General features: G+C 33.4%; 4 protein-coding genes across 4 annotated transcripts; 1 reads left to right on the forward strand and 3 right to left on the reverse strand.

Annotated features, from left to right (window-relative positions):
- Window positions 1–844: 844 nt before the first annotated feature.
- LOC128261626 (uncharacterized) lies at window positions 845–1,655 on the reverse strand. The gene is given in 2 exon segments (XM_052995408.1): window positions 845–1,138; window positions 1,141–1,655. Coding segments are annotated over 2 exon segments (633 nt in total). The 5' UTR covers window positions 1,556–1,655; the 3' UTR covers window positions 845–920.
- Window positions 1,656–3,284: 1,629 nt separating this feature from the next.
- LOC128261602 (protein Turandot E-like) lies at window positions 3,285–4,027 on the reverse strand. The gene is made up of 2 exons (XM_052995382.1): window positions 3,894–4,027; window positions 3,285–3,833 (listed from the first exon to the last, which is right to left on the reverse strand). Exons 1-2 carry the CDS (start codon window positions 3,914–3,916, stop codon window positions 3,377–3,379), a joined length of 480 nt encoding a protein of 159 aa, XP_052851342.1. The 5' UTR covers window positions 3,917–4,027; the 3' UTR covers window positions 3,285–3,376.
- Window positions 4,028–11,216: 7,189 nt separating this feature from the next.
- LOC128261773 (uncharacterized) lies at window positions 11,217–12,098 on the forward strand. Its single transcript, XM_052995630.1, has 4 exons — window positions 11,217–11,292; window positions 11,352–11,507; window positions 11,578–11,745; window positions 11,902–12,098. The coding sequence occupies exons 1-4, from the start codon at window positions 11,236–11,238 to the stop codon at window positions 12,055–12,057; spliced, it is 537 nt and encodes a 178-aa protein (XP_052851590.1). The 5' UTR covers window positions 11,217–11,235; the 3' UTR covers window positions 12,058–12,098.
- An 11,203-nt stretch (window positions 12,099–23,301) lies between these two features.
- On the reverse strand, window positions 23,302–24,628 carry LOC128261623 (venom allergen 5.01). The gene is made up of 3 exons (XM_052995404.1): window positions 24,441–24,628; window positions 23,993–24,384; window positions 23,302–23,941 (listed from the first exon to the last, which is right to left on the reverse strand). Exons 1-3 carry the CDS (start codon window positions 24,558–24,560, stop codon window positions 23,311–23,313), a joined length of 1,143 nt encoding a protein of 380 aa, XP_052851364.1. The 5' UTR covers window positions 24,561–24,628; the 3' UTR covers window positions 23,302–23,310.
- Window positions 24,629–24,920: the final 292 nt, after the last annotated feature.

Below are 24,920 nucleotides of genomic sequence, written 5' to 3' on the forward strand. Positions count from 1 at the left end.
GAAGCAAACTTCGGCAAGCCGAAGTTCATATATCCTTGCAGCTATTTCAAAAATTAAATATTCTTGAAAACATTAAAATTTTGATATACATGCGTATATGTCTAAAAGCATTGAAGCAATGATGGTTTGCAGCACAATTATTTGATAGTTCCTATGACAGCTATACGATATCGTTTTCCGATTTTAATAGAAATAACAGCGTAATTCTGAACTGTCAAATTATTAATAAGTCAACATGGGAGCTATATGACGGACGGCTACGATTTTGATGAGACTTAAATCGTAATTCTGAAATATTTAAACATTACTATATGTCGAAGAACTAAAAAAAAATTAAACAAGAGAGGAAGCAAACTTCGGCATATACCCTTGCAGCTAGTGCAAAAATTAAACATTCTTGAAACATTAAAATTATGATTTACTTGCGTATATGCTTAAAAAAATTGAAGCTATGATGATTTGCAGCTCAATTATTCGACAATTCCTATGGCAGCTATTGACGTAACTTTTCTATTTTGTAATTTTTTTTTAAAATTCTTTTTGACTTGTTAATAATTTGACAGTTCAGAATTACGCTTTAATTTTATTAAGATCAGAAAACAATTTCATATAGCTGCACTAGGAACGATGGAATAATTAAGCCAAATGCTTTTAAACATAAACGCATATAAATTGAAATTTAATAATTTTAAGGAACTTTTGTCTTGGAAATAGCTACAAGGGTATATAAACTTCAGCTTGTCGAAATGTGATTCCTTTCTTGCTTTAATCTGAAATATAGTTATTTATATCTTTGCTATTTAATTTAATTAAAAAAAAATACAAACAAAACACTTGGTTTTAAAAAATATACTAAATGGCAGTAGTTGCTGTTGCCATATTCAATGAATGAAACTGCGATCTTTTGGCCCCCATTGGAGTTACTTTCTCGAAGCCTTGTCTATGCTTCGATGGATCTTTTCACTTTTCTTCTGTGCATCCCGCTCCCGGGCTCTTCTCCACATAGCGATCTTTTGCTGGGTGCGTTCCGTATGCACAGCTACCTCCTTTTCAGCCCGTGCTCTGAACTGCTTTATTTGAGACTCGTTATGAAGGAAAAAGGGTCGACAGCTTCTCCGCATCCAGCTTTTGCATTTCTTCTTTTTGCTCTTTTTAGACGCTGCTGGACTGGTGGGGCTTCCAGTGGGTCTGGTTTTAAAGCCTTGGCCTTAGCAGATCTAATGTTTCCCCGCTTCATACCGCACAGAAGAATGAAAAGGATCAAGATTGCAGCAAATGCCAAAAAGACACCCACCATTCTGCCCAGGTTGAACTCATTGGACGGTGTGGAGGTATCCTCTTCTTCCACTTCCTTGCCCAATTCCCGCTTTAGCCGATGACAATCTTCGGCGGTCATGGCTTCAACGTCCACCTTATAAGCCGCAGGAGCGTTGTCAAGCCACCACATAGGCAATTTACCCATGTTGTTGAAAAGATTCCGACATTTCCCATAGACTTTGACCATCCATTCCTGGCACTCTGGTCTGTTAATATCGACTTTGCAAATGGGATTCATAGTACACAGAGGACACTGATGCCCTTTTAAATAGAAATCACAAGCTTTGTTTAATATATAATGGCGTGAGTGGATCTAAATGTCCCACTATGCTTTTTGTTTTTTTATTTTCTACCGCGTCAAACCTAAATATTGTGTATAGTGACTAATAAATTTCTGTTAGTTAGCATTTTTTGTTTGCTTGCATAGAACAAGGTTTACTTTTAATAGTTTTTTTTATTTTGATTAAAATGATTATTTTAGTGTCGTTTGGGTTCCAAGTACCCAAAACCATATAAAAATCATCCCGTCTGGTTTTTGGCCATTTTTATAATGTTAGCTACAATACATTTTGCATTTCGCGAGCTAAAATTTATAACATTTAAATTTTTTATTTTTAGGTTAGTAGGTCTTTAATTGAAGTGTAATTCTCAAGGCCACCAGTCATTTCGCTTATCGCCTTCTTAATATTATAGCTCCCTCTGGTGGTAGATCGAAGGATAGTTAGTTCCACCTAGCGCTATTTTGGGTACTTGGTCGCTCCACCTAGAGGTAGATTTATTGACTACGTCTAGTTGGAGCCACATAAATAACAATTTACTACTAGGTGGAGCCACCTGACCTTTGATTTATCGCCAGGGGGAGCTATCGTAAATAGATGGCGTTATTGGAAAATAACCCGTAAATCATGGTTTATTTTAAATTATATAAAAAGGTGAAGGCTAAATATGCCCAATAAGAAGGTCTTATTTGATAACCCATCATCTGAAAAATTTAGAAAGAAATTAAAAATCTGTTCATTAAATACAGAACAACGTTACATATAAGAAGTACCATTGATGGGACCTAGCTAATAGGTATTTCTAAAACTCACCCAAATAGAATCAAATATATACAAGTTTTTATACCCTTGTAGAGGGTATTATAATTAACATTATAACTTTGCTGTTTTTAAATTTTTTTAGTTCTTCGACATATAGTAATGGTTAAATATTTCAGAATTACGGTTTAAATTTCATCAAAATCGGACTACTATATCATATAGCTCCCATGGAAACAATAAGAATATACAAACAATTTTTTTTATATGTAACTTTTCTATTTTGTACTTTTTTTTAAAATTCTTTTTGACTTCTTATTAATTTGACAGTTTAGAATTACGCTTTAAATTTGAATTAAATCGGAAAACGATATAATATAGCTGCCATTGGATCTATCGAAAAATTAAGCTGCTTATCATCATATGTTTTTAAATATATGCGCAAGTAAATCATAACTTTAATGTTTTCAAGAATATTTCGTTTTTGCAATAGCTGCAAGGGTATATGAACTTCGGCTTGCCGAAGTTTGCTTTCTTTCTTGCTTATAATAATATTTCACATTTTGTATTCGTTGGTCAAGTTATGGGACTAAGAGTGCATGCTCAACTGAACTACGACCTTTTTTTCGTTCTGTCAACTATGTTGGCCCTTCATGACCGCTCAAGTGCCGACGAAAATTCCCTATTTCTATTATTTATTAGTGTGGACTTATCCTCTTCCCGTTTTTGATTTTGATATTGAGCCATTTTACGTTGGTTGGGTACAAGTCGATATGGCCAAATCTATATTGGAGGTTTCTAATCAATACATTTTAAATGAATTAAATAACTATATTATATAGCTGCCCCAGAATATACTGAACATTTTTCGGAATGTCAACATACTCATCATAACTTTTAAAAATACTAATCAATTACCAATTATTAGTGTTATTCTAAAAATTACCTTTTATTTATAAAAGAGAAATTACTGTTAAATACATTGCTATGTGAAATTCAGAAATATTCAGAAATAAAGTCTACTAGAGTTTTGACCTTATTTTATAAAGGGCGATCAGTAAAAGGATACTACAGATTCCCATTTCTCGACTTATTTGGATAGTGCTGCAAGAAGACGTCGCTCGTTTGTAAACTTCAACCCCTATTTCTGTAGACGCGGAGACAAGAAGCCCCACACCCAAAGCCGTAAAGAACCCTCCCTGTTGCGGTACACCATCCACATAGACTTCCTTGGCTTTTTCCGCCTTATACCTCCTCAGCAAATCGTTGGCACGCTGTCGTTCCAGGTCAGTTAGATCAATCCGATCGTTGTATTTCTCATAGAATTCAGCCAATTCCGGAATCTTTCGGCTCTGAGCACTTTTATCGGCTGAGGGATTGGCATACACTTCAAGCATCTCACGGGCTTTGGCCGTGAATTCAGCATTATTTTCGGCGTGTCCTGTCCCCGAAATGCATCCAAGAACAACGAGAAAGCAGCTGAAAATATTTAAATCGTAAATTTCTCTGCCTGCTTATATTTTTCTTTGTTAAGCTTACCCAACTTGAACTATAAAACTCATATTTTTCTTAAATGCTTTACGATGTGAGGTTGAATTGCAACTTATAAATGTTTTACTTTCGCCTTTGTATTTATAGCATGTTCAGGCAGCTGTTTTGATTATTCAGATGTCAAGTTCTGGGAAAATTGGGTACTGATAATGTAAACAGTTTTAAACGCATTTATTATAAAACAGTCTTTATGAACTTTGTGTATAACTCAAACAAACGAATGTACAATGCTTGTCCTGTTGTGCCTTAAGATTTCACAAGAAGCGAAGAGTTAATCAAAAATTACGGCATTACATGTAATGACGATGCGCGCCAAGAGAGTATGCATAGGAACCTACTATATAGACGCAGAACTGAAAATCTGCTGTGATAGTGCGATCGTAACAATTTGTGTGCATTCCAAAATTTTTTTGAAAATGAATTGCTTTAGGAGAACGGGCGCTGAAAGTGAAATACTTATCATATTTTCTATTGCTTTACTTCTTGCACTCTTGTTGAAAATACGCGTCGAAGGACACCCAACTGGCTGGGATACTTCTTTGTATTTTTTAATGCTTAACACGCTGTCGGTTCCTTACAATAGTCTTAAAATTATAACAAAAAGTTTTATTACAATTTTGTGTTTTAATTTTTTAAGTACAAAGCTCTTGAGATTTTCAACTTTTGATAATTAATGTTAATATTTAGTGAACGTTTTCTTTTTTTGAACTTAAATAAATTTTACTATAACACGCACATGTGCCTAAAAATACGTTTTCGCAAGTTTTCAAGTAATTAAAAAGGCAACCTTTTCCAGTTCAGAGCAGCTAACTCTGTCTGGACATAAAATTTCGCCGAAAAGTTTCACCGAATTGGTAAGGAAAATGTTATAGTAAAATTTTTTTAAGTTCAAAAAAGAAAATGTTTACAAAATATTTTAGAAATAATAATTATAAAAAAAAATGTTAAAACATTTATGTATCTAAACCAAATTATATGAACATGAACAATAACAAATTTTAAAAAGTGTATTTATTAAGTCGAATGCTTATGAATTTTTCGTTAAAAAATTTTGTAGGCTAAAAGAGCGATCGTCACGAACTTGTACCTTGATTAGAGGTGTTTTTGTTTCATATTATATATAATAATTAAGCAATAGTTTATATATCAGCAAGGGGACTTTATAAAAAAGCAATGCACTGCTTTAGCGGATGAGTGTTTTTTTAACTTGTAAAATTAAAATCTAAAATCGATTTGCCTTGTAAAAAAATTTTACATGTTTTGGAGATAATGGATCATGAGACTAAAGCTATTAAAAATCCCTAATAAATGCATTTTTAAAGTCTTTGTTGACATTAACTAGTAATATAATTGCATTTAAAACACTTCCTTGTATTATCAATTATCAGTTTCTGATTTTCCGAGTAATACCATTGAGTTCTGTATAATCAAGTCCAGAGATAACATTTGCTCCTAAAAAAACACAAACAGAGTAATCTTGTCCAGTGCCAGAAAACTGATTTAACTGATACGATCGGCAGCAAGAAGCTGTTACCCTTCCCTATGCATGTTCCGTCGGATCAGCGCCAGCCAAGCAATCAGATTCTATATTGTCAATGTCGTTTGTAAATACCTTGTCATCATTCCTGACCTACTTCAATTGTTGTACCAGTACCACCTTCTAAATGGTTTCTATCAACACATGTTTATATTAGTGCCAATAAGATTTTTACACCCTTGCAGAGGGTATTATAATTTCAGTCAGAAGTTTTCAACGCAAACTATATACTATAAAGTATATATATTCTTAATCAGCATCACTAGGAGAGTCGATCTAGCCATGCCCGTCTGTCCGTCCGTTTTTACGCAAACTAGTCTCTCAGTTTTAAAGCTATTTGCATGAAACTTTCCCAAAAGATGTCTTTCTATTGCAGGTAGTACATAAATCGGGACGAGCCGGATCGGACGACTATAGCATATAGCTCCCATAGGAACAATCGAAAAAATAAATAAAAAAAAATTATAACTTTGCTGTTTTTTAATTTTTTTTTAGTTCTTCGACATAAAGTAATGGTTATTTATTTCAGAATTTCGATTTAACTGTCATCAAAATAGGACGACTATAACATAAAGCTTCCATGGGAAAAAAATAATAATTTGACAGTTCAGAATTGCGCTTTTAATTTTTTTTTTAAATCAGAAAACGATATCATATAGCTGAAATGGGAACTATCGAATAATTGAGCTGCAAATCATCATAGCTTCAATGTTTTTAAACATATACGCAAGTAAATGATAAATTAAATATATTTAATTTTTGCAATAGCTGCAAAAGTATATAAACTTCGGCATGCCGAAGTTTGCTTGCTTTCTCGTTTTATTATAATTATATTTACCGATATTTTTTAAGGCCCAAATATATATATTCATTAGGAACATAAAGATATATTTTTTAGGAACTTATCACCCGTTTTATTTGTGTCCAACGTAGAGAGCTCTCTTTTTAAACACGGGCTGCAAACTTTCGAGATTCTAAGAAATATATATATTTGTGCATTGTTATTGCGCTATTTATTAATTCACTTATAAGAACTTAAACATACAAACACCTCGCTACATGGTTATAGTATGTTTCACTAAGAAAGACATTGTAGACATTGTAGCGAATGGTGTATTGCCTGCAGACCCGTGAAGTTTCTTATTTCGACAGCTTGTTGGTTATTTTTTTTTTTTATTAAAAGCATTTTATTGGCTTTTTGTTTTGGTTTATTTGGTTCGTTATTGAGCACTTTAAATTTAATTATTGTTCTATGATTGTCCCACAAATAAGCGGCATCTTTAGACGGACCAATTATTTTTACTTTTACAATAATCTGGAGATTCATCACAATCCGTGCTAAGTGTAGAATGCTAATCAAAAAATGTAAAAATACTTCGGAAATCCGGTGGTTATAATCAACGATTTAAAGATTGTTTGTACGTCTCGTCATTTTTATGTGTGCTTCTGCCCATAGTTGTGTTCACTGCATTATTTATTTTATTTTGATGTATTTTTTTTATTAAATTTGAATTTAATTTATGTGATTTATTTTTCTGCTTTTGACGATGTTTTAGTTTATTATATTTGTTAGTCTGCAGTTTTTGTTGAATTGAACACTCAAGGACGAAGATATCATTGAAGATGAATTACCCATTTTTAATCATCCACTCAAATAAGCCCTTAGATTTTTGCAAGGTCCTGAAAAGGACTTTTAATTTTTTTTTAAATTTATTTTTAAGAAACGCTCGTTTTGCTCCAAATGTGGTCTCATCACCCAGATCGAACACTCCGTGGTGAAGTCAAATTCAGGCCTTTGGGTGCAAGAGTCTACATTCCCAGACAGATAACACCAACATGCACTAGTGATAAACTTGGACACCTGGAGTGTCGAATTTCCCGTTTTCCGAGTGCTGCACTTATATGGTTACCAGCGATCTTGGATAGTACTGCCATTTTTGGAAAGTGTGAAATCCGGGCAATGACCATTATGAGCAACTCTCTTCACTCGTGTCTTGTGAAATACCATGGTCTTTACGTAAGTGCGTAAGTTAAGCCACACATCTAAAACATTAAAAAATTCATTCAACTGGGGTAAGCTTAAAAAAGAAAATAATAAACTTACAAGTAGAAAATAGTCATTACGCTACATAAAAATTGGTTCCCAATACAATCCATCGATGTTAGTATGCTATCGGTAAGTTTATATAAAAATCTGGTAAATCGGGATAAAATTTTTATTTTGTTTGACGGTACAGCGAGCAACATTGCAGGGGAAAATAACTGTTACATTTCACCTCACCTGCAACATGTTCTTAGATGCAACATGTTTGCCATCTATTTTCACTCAAACCTCACCCTCCAACGTGTTTTTAGAGGCCACATGCTTGCCATCTATTTGCACTCAAACCTCACCCTGCAACGTGTTCGTAGATGCAACATGTATGCCATATATTTTCTCTCAAACCTGAAGGGCAAAAGCGCATGTGAGAATAAACCGAGTGCTGCGGGCATAGAGTAAGAAATGTATAGACATAGAGTAAGAAATGTATAGAGGCACCATTTGCTCTGCCGCTCTCTCGAGTGACTTTTCCAGTGATGCCACCTAGACTAAAACAGGGGAAATTTTCAGTCTCTCACGGTTCGATTCGAACTTGTAATTCGGTCCCGCGGTGAGTTTCTGCATCTGAACTGCTCGCTCCCATTGCTAAGGGCTGGTGCGAGCAGTGCAGTTGCAAATTCACCATGGGACCGAATTGCAAGTTCGATCCAAAAACTGAAAAGTGGGGTGGGAAATCAAGGTTAGCTTCGAACATGGCTCTCAGCAGAGCTTGGGCAGAGGTCCGGGCAGAGCAAATGGTGCCTCTATACATTTCTTACTCTATGGTATAGAGGCACCATTTGCTCTGCCGCTCTCTCGAGTGACTTTTCCAGTGATGCCACCTAGACTAAAACAGGGGAAATTTTCAGTCTCTCACGGTTCGATTCGAACTTGTAATTCGGTCCCGCGGTGAGTTTCTGCATCTGAACTGCTCGCTCCCATTGCTAAGGGCTGGTGCGAGCAGTGCAGTTGCAAATTCACCATGGGACCGAATTGCAAGTTCGATCCAAAAACTGAAAAGTGGGGTGGGAAATCAAGGTTAGCTTCGAACATGGCTCTCAGCAGAGCTTGGGCAGAGGTCCGGGCAGAGCAAATGGTGCCTCTATACATTTCTTACTCTATGGCCAAGAGTCACCAACAAGCTGCGAAAGTTTCTGGGTTGTTGCCGAAATTAAAATTATAACTTTTGACTACTTTCTGTTGCTTCGTGCCTCACACCGGGCAATAGTTGGAAGAGTTCTGGTTTCGATTTTTTGGGATAGGAAGTGCTTTGGGTACGTACAATTGAACACTGCATTAAACATTTTAGTTTAAGCGTGTACTATTGAAAATGATGTTTATTTCACGTGTCTTATTTCTAAACCCCTTTAATCAATCATAAGCGGATAATATTCTGATTGTATTGCAGCACGATGTTATAGTGGAAAATACTTCCTAGCAGTTTTCTTAATAAGCAGGTAACAGAAGATCTCTCAGTTTTCCAAGGTTCAAATTTGTACGCTTACGATATAATCCGTGTTACTTTGAACGTATACGTAACGTAATGAATATAAATACTCAATTATATTGCAATATTTTTTTTGACCGTTTAATTTTTAGTATTTAAAAATGAGTTTCACACAAACATTCCAACGAGTGATTAGTATAGTATTAAATTTGATGTGCTTATGTATGACGTAATTGCTTCAATAACACTTTAATTTACGGCTGAATAAACTGTGATTTAACGTTAGTTTTTATATAAACCTATATTTAAAATCCAATGTGCTTCAAATCCAATGTATGTACTCTACTTTTTAAGTATTCCTGAATTTTCAATTTGCATTTTTTCCATAGTTTCTCTGGACTGAAAGTATTTAAGCGTGTTATACCATTTGAAGCATGAAATGAGCATGCGCATTTGGTATAACTAAAAAGATAATAAATAAATTAAGGAATTACTAAATAATTATATTACTATATAGTGGCTTACAATATGCTATTAGTGCTCATTGACTTGAAAACTGTGCATTTGCAATTAAACAAGTAAGAGCATCTTTTAAAAACCCTAAGTCAAAGCCAACTTCAAATTATATTCACAGCTTCTTCGCCAGCCCCTCATATATGAATCATACCAGACCGTTTGATGTAAGTCTTTTTTCTAAGCCCTTTTAATAACTCATAAGCGGATATTTTTCTGAATTTATTGCATACGATGTTATTTTGGAGAAACTTCCCACCAGTTTTCTCAATAAGAAGGTATTTGAAGTTCTGACAGTTCCTCAAGGTGATTACCTGTTTTGTTAAAACTGGTATGCTTACGATACTAACCGTGCTACTGTGAACGGATACTTAACAATATAATGAATGAATGCAAAAAATAAATTTATCCTATATATTTTTTGAAAAGTCAAAACAGCTTTCAGTTTTTTCTTTAATTTTTAGTATATAAAATTGAGTTTTAACAAAACAAAGATTTCAAAGAGCAATTTGGCAAAGTAAAAGATTTCATTCTCAGCTTAAAGCCAACCACACCCAGAAAAAAATAATTCCTAATTAAAGCTATCTGCATGAAACTTTCCCAAAAGATGTCTTTCTATTGCAGGTAGTATATAAGTCGGAACGATTCGGATCGGACTACTATGTATATAGCTTTCATAGGAACAACCGGAAAAAATAATAAAAAAATATATAATATAATATAATGTAATATTATATAATATATATAATATAATATAATATAAATAATATAATATAATATAATATAATATAATATAATATAATATAATATAATATAATATAATATAATATAATATAATATAATATAATATAATATAATATAATATAATATAATATAATATAATATAATATAATATAATATAATATAATATAATATAATATAATATAATATAATATAATATAATATAATATAATATAATATAATATAATATAAAGTAATTGTTAAATATTTCAGAATTGCGGTTTAAATTACATCAAAATCGGACGACTATAACATAAAGCTCCCATGGAATCAATAAAAATATTAAAAAATCTTAATAATGTAACTTTTTTATTTTGTAATTTTTTTTAGAAATTCTTTTTGATTAATTAATAACTTGACATTTCCGAATTACGCCTTACATTTTATTTAAATCGGAAAACGATATCATATAGCTGCCATAGGAACAATCAAATATTCATAGCTTCAAGAATATTTAATTTTTGCAATAGCTGCAAGGGTAAATGAACTTCGGCTAGCCGAAGTTTGCTCCCTTTCTAGTTTTTAATTTATTTTGTGTTCTCTTCTTTTTTAAATAAACAAATGATAAAAAACGGATGGTAAAAATATCAAGTGCTATTTTTATTAATTGTCAAAAATAGCTCGAAATTCGAGCCTCTAGACTAGAATTACCTCTAATTATAAAATATATATATATATTTAAATATTCAATCCTTAAAACATGTCAATACTGATTCAAAAGCAATACTTGATACCCAATATATGTATGTATTATATTTTTGATGTATTTTTGAATTTTCAAATTGCAACTTTGCTTAAATTTTTATGGAAGTGTTTTTGCGTGTAATAACATTTGAAGCATGAAATGAGCATGCTCATTTGATGTTAGTATAATACTTGATAATTATAAAACAGCAAGAGATTGAGTTTTATTGGCTTGCATTATCATATTATTGCTCATTGACCAGAAAACTGTGTATCGGCGTGGTCGAAAATGGGCTTAAAGATTCGTTTTGTTGAACTTATTGTTCTTCTATTTTTAATTAATCAAGTAATATCATCTCTTGAACAACCCAAAAATATGTAAAGCTTACTTAAACGATGTTCTAGATCTCATCCAAAGTGGAGTTTACCAACATTAAGTGCACTTGTTTGGACCCTGAGTTCTCAAACTTTGAATATTGCTTTCTTAAATCCGTTAACCGTACTTATAAATACCTTTCCTTAAAGGTGAATTTGCTCAAAAAACCCGTTACAAAAATTAAAGTGTGTGTATAGACAAATACTATTAATGCTATCATTATTATTCACCTTCACTAAACTAATTTCGTTTTAGGTTAACTTTGCCGTCTTAAAGCGATTCAATGGCTACAAGCCGTTCATGTATAACGTAACAGTAGAAGCCTGCAGATTTATGAAAAATCCCCAATCTAATCCAATTGCAGGTTACCTTCACAGCCTCTTTAAAAACTACTCTAACATGAATCATACCTGTCCCGCTGATGTAAGTTTGAAACATTATACAAGATTTTGTGTACAAGAATTGTTGTACATGATATTTTCTCTTACAATTCTTCCAAGTTCTAAAAACGTTACTGGCTTGTTACTTGACCCTTTTAAAAATCTTAACGTATATTATCTTTGTTTTGATTGTTTGCAGCATGATGTTATTGTGGATAAACTTTCTATTGATTTCTTAAATAAGCAGGTAACCGAAGTTCTTCCATTTCCTCAAGGTGACTATCTTTATCAAACAAAATGGTTTGCCTACGACATTCAACGTGCTACTGTGGACGTATATTTTACAATTTACTGAAATAAGCCGGAAATAATATTGATTTTGATATACTTCTTATAACTACAAGAGAATATAAACTTTGCTTTACCAAACAGAGACATGATTTAAATTCTAGTTTTCAAAGCTTTTTTGGGGGGGATTTATTGCTTCAATCTGTATGCTAAGGTCAAGTCTTAAGATCTTTTAGTAACTTCTCCACAGAGTTGTTTTCAATCAAAAGTCAGACATATAGTTCAGATATTCTGATTTAAAATGCCCTTAAGTTGCTTTGTTTGTTTTAATGTGCACTAGTGCTTAAGATATATCCATATATGTGTATCTGCGCATCCATATATGTATATATATTTTTTAGTTCTTAAGCTGCTATAGATTTATATGAGTACTCAAGGATCGACTGGCAGGAGATTCTGTTTCCTTTTTAAACATGCACTCCAGAGTGTGCGTCTGTATTTCAGCATGTGTGTATCTGTGTGCGTTTGTATCTGAGCATGACATTCGTCGGCTGAAAGTGGCATCTTCTGTGAAGAAAGAGCAAACATGCATAGGCACAAGCTGCTGAATACCAAGTTATGTCCTTGCTGTATGTATTAACATAAGCACTGAAAATCACAGTGGATCCTGACCATTAACAGATTCCAATTAATCAATTAGCTTAAACAAAATTATTTAAATTCAATAAAAAATGCACAGAAAATTATTAATGATTTTGAGTTTATGTTTGTTTTGTCAAAAATGTATATTTTAAAGTTAAACTGCAGGCATTTAAAATTACATAATTTTAGTCATAAATTAGTAAAGCCTAAATGGAATATAATCTTTGTACTCCCTTCTTTTTATTTAATACAACTTTCTTCTCTGAAAGCAAGTTAACGAATGCCGCGACCACGCTTCTTCATATTCCTTCTGAAGTGTGAGCGGGATAGAAATGCATGCATTATTGGATGACTGTTCGTAATTCTAGAATACAGTGGGTGTCATACGTATCTATCATGCCAAAATCACATTACTTAAGGGGTTATATACAGTTAGAAGCCCGAAAAAAAAGAATTTAAAAAATTTTTTTTTGAGAAAACTATTAAATTTAATTATCTGATAATTTGTACACATAATATGTATATTTATACTGTGTTAAAAACTAAGTATTGAAAAAAATATTTGTTGACCAAAATTTCGTTTTTAAATTGTTTATCAAAAAAAATATTTATCGGAAAAAAATTTTCGGTAAATAACAAAACAATATATTTAAAAAGCTCGTTTTAAAATTTGAGATTTATCGGTTTCAAACGCGTCTAAAGTTTGAACTTGTACATGCAAGCACTCTGAACGTCTTTAAAATTTGGGTGTAACTTCGAAAATTTTTAGCGGAACGATATGAAATTTTCAGTGTGTATTCTTAATTATATGTATGTACATAAATAAAGAACAAATTATTTTTTTATTCTAACAGTATACACTTTAAAATTACGCCGGCTTTCGAAAAAAGTCAAAGGCAATTCTGAATTTTAAAGTTAATCTTGCGTACTCTTAGATACCTTCATAGCTTGTTTCATAACCCAAAGGTTTCTTAGAATAAAATGTTTTGCTTGAAACTGCAAGGGTATGTAGATAACTTTCTTGTCTGGATTTGTTTTAATTTCCCCTTGTGAGTGTTGGCTCGAATTTCTGCCATCCTGCAGCAAACACACAGACAGAAGGACGAGGGACCGGATCACATACGAGAATAGTGTGTTTCTTGCCTCTCAGTTTCCAAAGAGTGTGGAAAATGCACATCGGTTTCGGTTTCTGTCTGTATCTGCCTCGTTTTTCCTCTTCCATTCGTTCGAGGCGCCCTGGTGTTGATGTTTTCGCATCCTTTAGTTTTTTATTAGACCTGTGCCCCACTTTCTCTCTGACTTGCAACTTTTTGTTTTGCCTGAAGATTCGACTTATGCTCGATGCAGAAGCTCCTGGTGTCCTTTTTACATTTTGTCGCATTGAGCGGAAGTGTGCGCCACTTGAGAACTACTTTTACTTATGTATATTCTCAACACTGTAGGCTGCAGCTGAGTTTTCCTTGTACCTTCTTAAAGCAGATATTCTTGGTATTTGAAACTTGCTTTAGCCATATGGGTATTCTTCGTAATGAATCTTAAATACCATCTATCATTAATGCATTTTGTTTTCGTGCCACACATTTGGTGTGGTTTTTATTTATAAACGGGGCACGCCAATCAGAATCCAGACAAAGAAGCAATATCTGTGTTTCAAAGCATTTTGTAGTCTATGGTCAACATTGTCATTATTTTGCACAAATGGAAAGTGTAAGCAAACCTTATATGAATTTATAATATAATATTTAATGTATTTAAATGTAGTTTATTTGTAATTCCGAAGTTTTACCATTTATTTAGTTTACAATAGTTTTTTAATAAAAGGTTTGGAGATTTTAGTTGTGTCACTGATGTATACCCCGTTTTTCCATGAAAAAATAAATAAATTGAACTATATAAAAGATTGCACGAAACCTAAATTGTTTATAATAAATTAATAAAAGCTTGACAAAATAAGAATTTTTGAACAAAATATTTTTAAAAATATAGTATTAATTTTTAGTTTTTATTTAAGAAGCCTTTTTCTGTTAGATTTGCCCTTTTAGACATGTTTCAAGTAAACGTCAAATGAAACGGCAGGGCAAAATTGTCGTTAAGTAACAGGAACGAAACTGACAGCTAAGGTGTGTCCTTGTCGCGACATTATTAACACGTGACTGCAAATTTTTAATTGCCCATTTCTAATTGGACCAAGAAGTTTTCAAACATCTAATGGCTTGGGATTGTCTAAGTCATAATGCCCATAATAATGACACAAATGATAATGCCCCTATAACAATAAAGTTTTCGAGACAGAATTATTTATATTCTACGAAGTAGAAACAAAGAAATCCAAAGAGAAGTCATAAAAAGTTTAACACCGTACAAACGCCATTTTGCCTTTCCTTTATTTTTATTTTCCCAAATTTTCTTTAACGCTTGAATTTGATTTTCATTTTTTTGTGTTTACTTTTGCTTGTTGGTTCTTTCTGTGGCCCATAAAAAAGTTGTAAAGCTAACTATTTGCTTGTAAATGTTTATAAAAGTGAAGTTAAAATTTCGTTTGTAACTTGGTATAATAAATGTTTCCATTATTTTTAATTTTGTTTTTGGGTTATTTGGCTTTATAAGTATTAAAAAGAAACTGTGATTTATAATAATTTCATTGGTTCAAATAATGTAATGCAAGAAATTTTGAAGAAAATATTTCACATCTCAAATTGTTTATTATAAATACAACATAAAATAGCCTGCCTAGTTGCCTTTGATTAGTAACAAAGTGGAGCCACAGTGAAAGTGAATTTAAACGTAAAACATTCGTAATAGGTCAAAAACATGAAGCAGAAAATTCAATTGGCTAGTGAAAGATGTAAGCATTTGTAAATATCGCGTGACGAATGCCTTTAACTTAATTCCCTATTACATATTTTTTATGCCAGTAGAGCCGATGGCCAACGATGGCCAACATGCTATGGGCGACCGGCAAACTGTTTACTTAACCCGTTTCAAAGCTGTCACCAGACACGGATTTAATTTACCAAGGTTTTAAGTGCTCAATAAAAAAAGTGGCGGTTTAACCCGTTAAAAGCGACAAGTTACGTGGGCGTTACTGGGTGTTATCTACAAATAGGCTTCTTTATCTAACTTTTTACTTATTTTAGTGAGGGAACTATATTGAAGCAAGGTTAATTTAACCACTTATTTAATTTTAACAACTGATTTTAGCCTTTAAAAATCTAAATATACATTTTTAAAATTAATCTGATTGAGTTACATTTGTTTTTTGTTTATGCTTACAAAAATTGGATGCACTCTTTATCTGGATAATATTGAAAGCTCGTCACCTTTTGACCTTAAACCAACAAGTCAAGAAATTCGTTACACATTTGATTTTCCCTTGTCCCCTATGTTGACCTTTATGGCTTAGATTGTTACCTAATTAACATTGGTGCCCCATGTGGAACCCCAATACTCCGAACAAAAACGTAACTATGTTTACGTTTTTGCCTGCCTCATGGTTTTTAATTAAATTGCTTTGCTCCCTTTTAGTTGTACCACTTTTGGCCTGGCCTAGCTTGGACTTTGTGGTAAAATTTACTATGTAATTTCCGAACAGGGGACACAGCGAAGATGTGCTGTAGCGCACTTGATTTTTAATAGAAACTGCTGCAGCAGACGGGAAAATTTGGGATTGAAAGGGGGGTGCAGCAGAAGGTGCCGAAATATGTGAGTTGCCATAACGTCACAACTCATGACTGCGGCTCCAGGTATGCAAAGCTGTGCAGTTTTCCGCATTAAAAAAATGGTATAATAAACCAAAGGTCTTGGCGAAAATGGATGCTTGGAGCTAGAAAGAAGTACAGTGTAATATTTATCTCCTACAAAGTATATTCATTCATGATTACCCTTGCTATAAATAAATAAAAAAGCTAGAATACTATATGAACAAGTGGAACGTATATATAGATCTATAACGTAGAGTTTTTCTTAATTACGTAATGTATATAAATAAATAAATAAAACAGAATACTAATTAAAATACAGTTTTACACTATTATCCAAAAACTCAGAGCCAATATCTGATGACTTGTAAAATCATCCTTGCAGGGCATTGTTATGTTTATTTATATAAGCAACCAATTGTCCCTTATTAATTTTTACCATTAATAATTTAATTTTAAATGGAAAAAAAACACTCTAAAACCTATATTTTAAATGATTGACATCTAACATCCTTAATTTACAGTCACATCGTGGCGTGCTGGGGCTAACAGGAAGGATATTATTTCAACAAGTTACAAATTTTCAGAGTACGTGCCAATTTGGTTTGGGTCCAGTCCACATTGATATGTTTGTCGCGTAGATCTGATCAATGACCTGCGAGGCCAGCCACCCACCACCATCATCATCTTTTTCTAATGTTACTGAGCTGTGTGTCCCATTAGATTTCAATAGGTTCTGGCTTTGGGCTCTTTTTCAGCATTCTCTTTTTACGAACACTGCCGGAAATTGTGACAAATTGATTGAACTAAATGGTAAAAATATCGGGCATCAAATTGCCTGTGACAATGAGAGAGCTTGGCCATCGGAATGGACAGAAAATAGGGTGGGTTAGGTGGCTTCGTGGATGGGCGGACTTGTCTGCCCGGCTGATTCCAGTGCAAGCAATTTGCGGGCAGAAACAGGAATTCACGCACTTCGAGCTAGACATGTTTTATATGTCAGTCTCAAGTGTCGTTGCCAGACGACAACAAAAACATCGAGACCCGGCTACAATGGAACATTTATTCAACCACCTTGTTTTTCTTCTAAATGGCATATTAAAGCACGAACCCAAATGGGAGTCAAGGAAACTCATAAAAAAATAGTCTTTAGGGTTCAAGAATGCAGCAGAAATTTAATTCAACTCATCGAGCATTCAGTAAGTACCAAAAGAAAGTTATGTTTACAGTCAACAAAAAAGAAATTTAGTCTTGTTTAAAATTTATAGCATTTAATATTGAGGATTAAATACTCTCAGATGGTGTATATCTACAAAATATCTATATCTATAAAAATAACAAAAACCTATCTATTTAATACTGAAATATACGAAATCTATTTATAATTATTTTTTGTGATTGTGTTATTCAGCTATTTAAGTATAAAAAAAGTAAGACAATTTTTGTATGACATTATTAACATAAGTACAATAATCTTTTTACATCTTTCTCTTACAAAGCCAAATCACGTCTTAAATCAACCCCTTTCAACTTTTTTTGCCCAATCTTAGGCCCAACCAGAACCTGCTACTGACAATTATGGTCAACCTTTTGCTTTTGGCCAAAACACACGACCAAGTAAGTGTCAAAAACAAAAGAAAAAGCAAGAAAACTTTTTGGAACGAAGATTGATTTAACTTTGCGACACCTTTGTCCACTCTTAAAATGCACTTTTATACAGAATTCCTAGTTTAAGCAATTAATCAAAGTGTCAAATAGGTTGGTTTCTGTTGTATGCATACTGATTGATTAATTGGTTTTCACTGCCAATGCAATTAGAGGTTTATAAATTAGTTTCAAATAACTTTTTACCAGTCAAGTTGTGAGTGATTAGTGATTAAAAAGGGAATGCAAGTTGGCTTCACAGGTCTTACAGTAAAAAAAAGAGATGTTTAAGGGTATTGATTTATGGTCGATGGCAAACGGACAAGGCTACATTGAAAATTAAAAAAAAAAATCGGTCACATTATAAATTAAACAAAAGCAAAGGAACTAACGTTACCATCATGGTCGGGGTTCACTCCCTTGGGAGTGCAATGTGTGATGAAAAAGTTAAAAACGTTGTGTTATAGTTACGATAACCAACGCTAAAAAATTTCGTTAAGTTTGAACTTCAATTAAATGTCCCAAAGGCTATTTATCAATTATGATCAATTATTAAAACCAACAGAATAGGACAGTTAAATCGGATAAAATAAGACCATTAAATTATATATATATAATATTTAAGACAAACATTTGTTCTGTACTCTAATAAAATTAATTCAAATTTTAACCAAAACATCTTGTCGATGTAAATGTAAAGACAATTGGTGTGTTATTTAAACAAATAGAATGTCAATTGCTTTAAAAGGACACGATACGGCCCAAATCATTTGGGCCACCTTTTCGAACTTTGGCCATAATTCAGTTGTTGTCCAACTTTTGATTCTTTTTGGTTGATGGGTTCTTCTTTTCAAGATTCTTACCGTTGGTGATATTGTGATTCGGTTTTTTGAGTTTGCCCCGAGTGGATTTATTGTTTCGAGTGGTAAATAGAAATATCCGTAGCCATCACCCACATCAATCCTGGCCGCACGTTGTCGACTCCTGTCAGGCACAATATTCTACTTGTTAACAACAATAGTCGTCAATGTGGCCAGAAGCTGAGGATTTGAGGTACCAAACACTGGGTGTAACCGAATGAATGGGGTTGGTTGGCACACTTTGTCACATCAATTTCGGTAGGTCGAGATGTTTCGTATTGTTGTTAATGTTTCTGCTGACATGGCCATATAGCATGTGAGTCGAGGACTCGAACTGTCCCAGTTGCTCCATCTCCATTTCAGTCTTGCGGTTCGCCAGGAGACAATATGTGGCAAAAGCTTTTGTCTTTAACTTGGTCGCTTCTTGCTGTTTTCTTTTTTGATTTTTGCTTTGTTGGTTTTTGTGTTTTATTATTGTTCCATGATTTGACTCAGGACCAAGTTCTACGAACGACAGGAGGCTTTGTTTGCGGATATCCGAGAGATTGCATTGCCTTTAAAGTTTGCGTTCTTTATAAAAGACTAAAATTTTTTTATTTTGGACAGCACTTGTCAAAAAGGGAATTTATTTTTAAGCTGCACACTTAAAAATGTATTAACCTCTACGGTTTAACGCAAGGAACTTTAGGTAAAACCCCAAAAAGATTATATGATGATATACAAATTAGGTTCCCAAGCAGACCTTGTATATTAAATAAAGGTATAATCCTTTTCATAGATTACAGGAAACTATAATTTTTGTTGTTATTTAAACACAAATATTTTACATGCTTTTAGATTTATTTTCTATAATATAATAAAACCATAAAATAAACAACATAAACTAATAATACCTACTACCTTCCATATCTTACTTTATTAATAAACTCATTTTTTATATGAAAGTTTGCCAAGAAAAAGTTAAACATCTTAAAATTTCATAATTTGTCTTGTCATTAAGCCAGCTTTTTCTTACATTTCCAAGAGACTGCAATGCAGCAGGAAGGCCATTTGTGTCACTCATAAATTTTCAATGCCGGCAACAAGCCGCCAGCATTCGCATTCGCAATCACATTTTATGCATTATTTCCATTTCTTCAATTTTTTTCTCCCGTTTCCTCTGCTCTCAATTCCCAGTGTTGCCAAGTTGCCAGTCATTGGCTTTTGCAGTGGCTTGCCGATTTTCGGATAGTGCTTAAAAACTCGCAGATTTACTGCTTCCAGAAACTAGAGAAAACCCGAAAACCGCACGCGCCATAGAATTTATGGGAGTGCCGAAACTTGACATTTTTCTGGCGCCACAACCAAGGACAAAGAGACCAATGTTGTCATCTTTATAGTGACTTCGCATAATGAGGAGTAATGCCTAGTGCATGGAAATAACTTGAAATATGCTTTAATTTAAAGACGTACATCTCGCTATTAATACTAAGCTGGAGGTTACCTAATGAGACATTTTTCCTATCCCAAATTGAAATGTTAAGCTATAAACTGCCTGAACTGAATATTACAGATCCTTACGTAGTCATTAACCATTTTCAATTAACCGCTCAAACTAATTAAAGCCCATTTATGGAAATTTCTTATTAAGTGAGCCGAACGGAGCATTGTGCTGATTTATGCGCCCAGTGTGCTCATAATTTAAGAGCCAAGGCCAAAAAGGCCATAATAGTCTTCGTCGGGCTTTAAATTCGCCGATGAACTAAGGAGTCACATTTTCCGAGTGACTCTTAAATTATGCAAGTTAATTTGCAGCTGCCTGAAAATGATGACAAGAAACACCACACACACACACACACACACACACACAGTGCTCAACAGGGCAGGACTTCTGGCTCCTGGCAGCCTAACAAGAGTTATTTCCCACAGACCGGAAGTGAAGTCGACATAAATTGCGGTTAGAGCTATGTCCATATGCACCCCACGCCGTTAGCCACGTTGGCCATTTATACATTGCGACAGCATTTCAGGGGGCAGTAGAAAGGAAAGGTTAGGGGCAAGAACCACCCCACTTCTTGGTGGTCAAATCAATAGTTAGATGGAGCATATTTTAACGTCTTAGACGGTTGGGTTAAGTTGTCTTTCTGTGCATGGCAATATTTACCCTTAATTAACAATTTAAATTCGAATTTTTCATACTATAAATTGAGTAAATTTTTGTATAAATCAAATCTATAAATTTTTGCTTTAAAAATTGTTATTCGGGCATTTTAAAAATTTTTATTTTGCTTGTATTTTAGTACACTTCATTACTTACACTTAATTAACTACTTTTATAACAAGAAATTTTACATCACGCTAAAGTATGTATAAATATATAGAAACAAAGAAAGAAATAAATGTCTTGCATTAAATGTAATAAACTATCACTTTTCTTATTATCTTAATTTGTTTCAGGCCGTATTAAATAGATTAAATTTCTCCATACAGCAAATTATGTACAATTAAAAAGATTTGGCAAGCAAAATTAATTTTTCGTCTGCATAAAATTATAGTTTCTGTCGATTTTGAAGCTTTATTCAGCCAAACTTATTCAGGCTTTAACTCAACCCAGCATTGTTAACTTCTTTTCCGAAGACTCACAAGAAATTAAAACTGCAACAATTTCTAGGCAAGCCCTTAATAGAAAGGGATTTATATTTCGTAAAATTGATTGAATTTGCTCTTCAATTTTCACCCAATCGAACTGGAATTAATACGCTGCAAATTTGATTTTGCTCCTATTGCAGACTTCTAGTTAGATATTTTTCCGGACTTTAGTCGACTGTCAAAAGCAACTCTTTTCATGGGAAAAGAGCTAAGCACAGAAAAAGGATAAGAGCCCAACTTGTTCTCATGTTTTGTTATTTGTCTGTGGTCGGTTTCCTTTCATTTACAATTGTAGTTGAAGTGGCGGAATGAGGCTTGCCTGAGAGTCCTGGCTGCTTGATTTCCCCAGCTGCCCTAAACGGTGCCTATAGAATCCCACTTACCAGAAACCACTCTCATATATGAGAGCCTTTATTTCGTATATTTTAATTTTTTTGTCTGGTCATTTGATCTTTTTGCCCTTCTCCAAAATGTCATTTCGGCCTAAGTTGACAAATTAAATAAGAATATGGTTTCTTTTCGTTTTTGGGATTTTTCTTGTTATCCATATTTTGTAACCTTTCACTTACTTTCACTTCTTTTTTAATTCTTCGACAAATAGTAATGGTTTAATATTTTGGAATTACGGTTTTAATTTTATTAAAATCGGCCGACTTTAACATATAGCTCCCATGAGAACAATCGAAATTAAAAAAAAAAAAAGAAAGGAATAAAATTTCGGCAAGCCGAAGTTCTCATACCTTTGCAGCTATTGCAAAAATTTAATATTCTTGAAAACATTTAAAAATTATGATTAACTTGCGTATATGTTTAAAAACATTGATTTGCAGCTTAATTGTTCGATAGTTTCTATGGCAGCTATATATCGTTTTCCGATTTTAATAAAATTATATGCGTGATTCTGAACTGTCAAATTATTAATAAGTCAAAAATAATTCAAAAAATAAATTACAAAATAGATTTTTTTTTTAATTTTTATTGTTTTCATGGAAGTTTTATGTTATAGTCGTAAATCTAAAATATTTAACCATTCCTATTAGTGGAAGAACTAAATAAAAAATAAAAAACACCAAAGTTATAATTTGTTTTCATTTATTTTTCTGATTGTTCCATGGGAGCTATATGCTACAGTCGTCCGATCCGGCTCGTTCCGACTTATGTACTACCTGCAATAGAAAGACAACTTTTGGGAAAGTTTCATGCAGAAAGCTTTAAAACTGAGAGACTAGTTTGCGTAGAAACGGATGGACAGACTGACAGACGGACGGACAGACGGACCTGGCTAGATCAAGAATTTAAATACTTTATGGGGTCGGAAATGTCTCCTTCACTGCGTTGAAAACTTCTGACTGAAATTAAAATACCCTCTGCAGGGGTATAAACAAATGGTATCTTCGACATATAGTAATGGTTTATTATTTCAGAATTACGGTTTAAATTTCATCAAAATCGGACAACTATTTCATATAGCTCCCATAGGAACAATCGGAAAAATAAATAAAAAAAATTATAACTTTGCTGTTTTTTAATTTTTTTAGGGTATATGAACTTTGGCTTTCCGAAGTTTGCTTCCTCTCTTGTCAAAATCGAAATTTAGATGTTGTAAAGAATGTTTAATTTTTGTATTAGCTGCAAGGGTATATAAACTTCGGCTTGCCGAAGTTAGCTTCGTTTCTTGTTTTAACTTTATATTACTTATTTTTAGATTTATTCTTGTAATTGTAATTGTAGTTCCACATAAATTCAATAAATATGTTATTTTTGCATGACTTTTATTTCTGCTTACAATACTTATAATCATTTCAAAATTAGCTTTCAAGCAAATATTATAGGGTTGTTTTTGTCTCTTTATCTCATGTTAAGTTCACTTTGGTTTATTTTGTTATTTTTTTTTATTATTGACTTTCGTTTTGCTTTATGAGGAGCGGACCTCGATTCTAATAAAGGGTTGTCGGGTATATCAGGGAGATCAGAATCGACTGTGTATGACAGATCTAAGACCGTAGTTGACTCTGGAGTATTATATGTCGAAGCTTTAGTTGGGATGTTATGGTCATTCCTTCGTTTTGAACTTGTTTCTCGTTTGGATTTAACTTCTATGAGGGGGTTGTCAGGTATTTCAGGCAACGAGGGATCGTTGGAATAATGCGGAAGTGGATACTTGGTAAACTTAAGTACATCTTCTTCTTCGTGTCCATTTAGGACAAAGAGGTTTCCGCCATCACAGCTTTTGACAAGTTCATCTTTGTGACAAAGATTTCTATACTTTTCATTTGCGCCTTTTCTACACTCTGAAGTTGGATCGGAATCGGTTTGTTCGTAGACAGGATTATTATTGTCCTCGCAGAGACTCACGCCACAATTATAAACGCACTTGAGCAACTGGTGGACCAAACTTGGATGAATATATTCTATAATGGCACAGCCCACACGATTTGATCGATCCCTGAGTACCTGAAAGTAGTTCTTCGAAAACTCCCTGAAGGAAATCGGTAGTTAATGTTAGCATCAATATTTGAACTAAGCTTACTGGTCCTGATCCTTTAGAGAGAAAAACAATCTTTCCGTGTGGTCCTTACTGTTAGGATCAAACCAGTAGTTGAGTTGTTTTTTGAGAGCATTCTTTTTCGTCGTCATGCAGTAGTACTTTTCCAGGGAGTAACTGGCTTCGCCCTTATGATATTTCAGGGTCTTGCCGCACTCGTCTCTGATGGGCTGACATCGACGCACCAGAGCATCGGCTACTTTGGCCAGTTGCGAGTCCCATTGCATTGTGGTCATTCTCGCTGCCTTCGGATGACCACCCAAACCCCCAGCAAACTTATTACGATACTCATTGTGCTGGTCCACGATTAAGTTTATCATATCCTGGCTCATTTTCACCATGGCTGTGGCATCTCTAGGACAAGTTGATTGAATTTTCTGGAAGAAAAGTTGAACAGATCTTTTCCTTCTCTGATCTTTAATAATTAACTGACCCCATTGTCCGTGCAAAGCACGTGTTGGCCATTGCAGAGATTTTTTCTGCACCATTTATTCGAGGACTTGGCTTCGTGAATCAGCAAGATAATGGGTAACAGCCGAATCCACTTTATCATGGTACAAAATGTAGTGCTGTCTCTGCTCCGGATGCAGGTTTTTTATGTATGAATAGCAAAGCGGTATTATAAGCAAATTAAATGGTTAAATTAGCAATTAACTCATTACCTGTAACTAATTTAAAACGTTTCTACTTATTAAAAAAATATACTTAAACTTAAAAAAAAATTCAAAATACTAAAAAAATATACATTTTTTTTTTGTAATTTTCAATGTTATTTATTTATGTTCTTTTAATTATCTTGAAAAAATCTTGAAAGTTTGTATATATTGCTAAACAACAATTAAGTGCGAATTTCGGTGGAGCTCATTATTCCAAATAAAATTCAAAATTTCGGATAATTCCAAGTTGTCTTTTA

This window comes from Drosophila gunungcola, unplaced genomic scaffold (assembly GCF_025200985.1).
Source record: "Drosophila gunungcola strain Sukarami unplaced genomic scaffold, Dgunungcola_SK_2 000001F, whole genome shotgun sequence".
NCBI lineage: Eukaryota > Metazoa > Arthropoda > Insecta > Diptera > Drosophilidae > Drosophila > Drosophila gunungcola.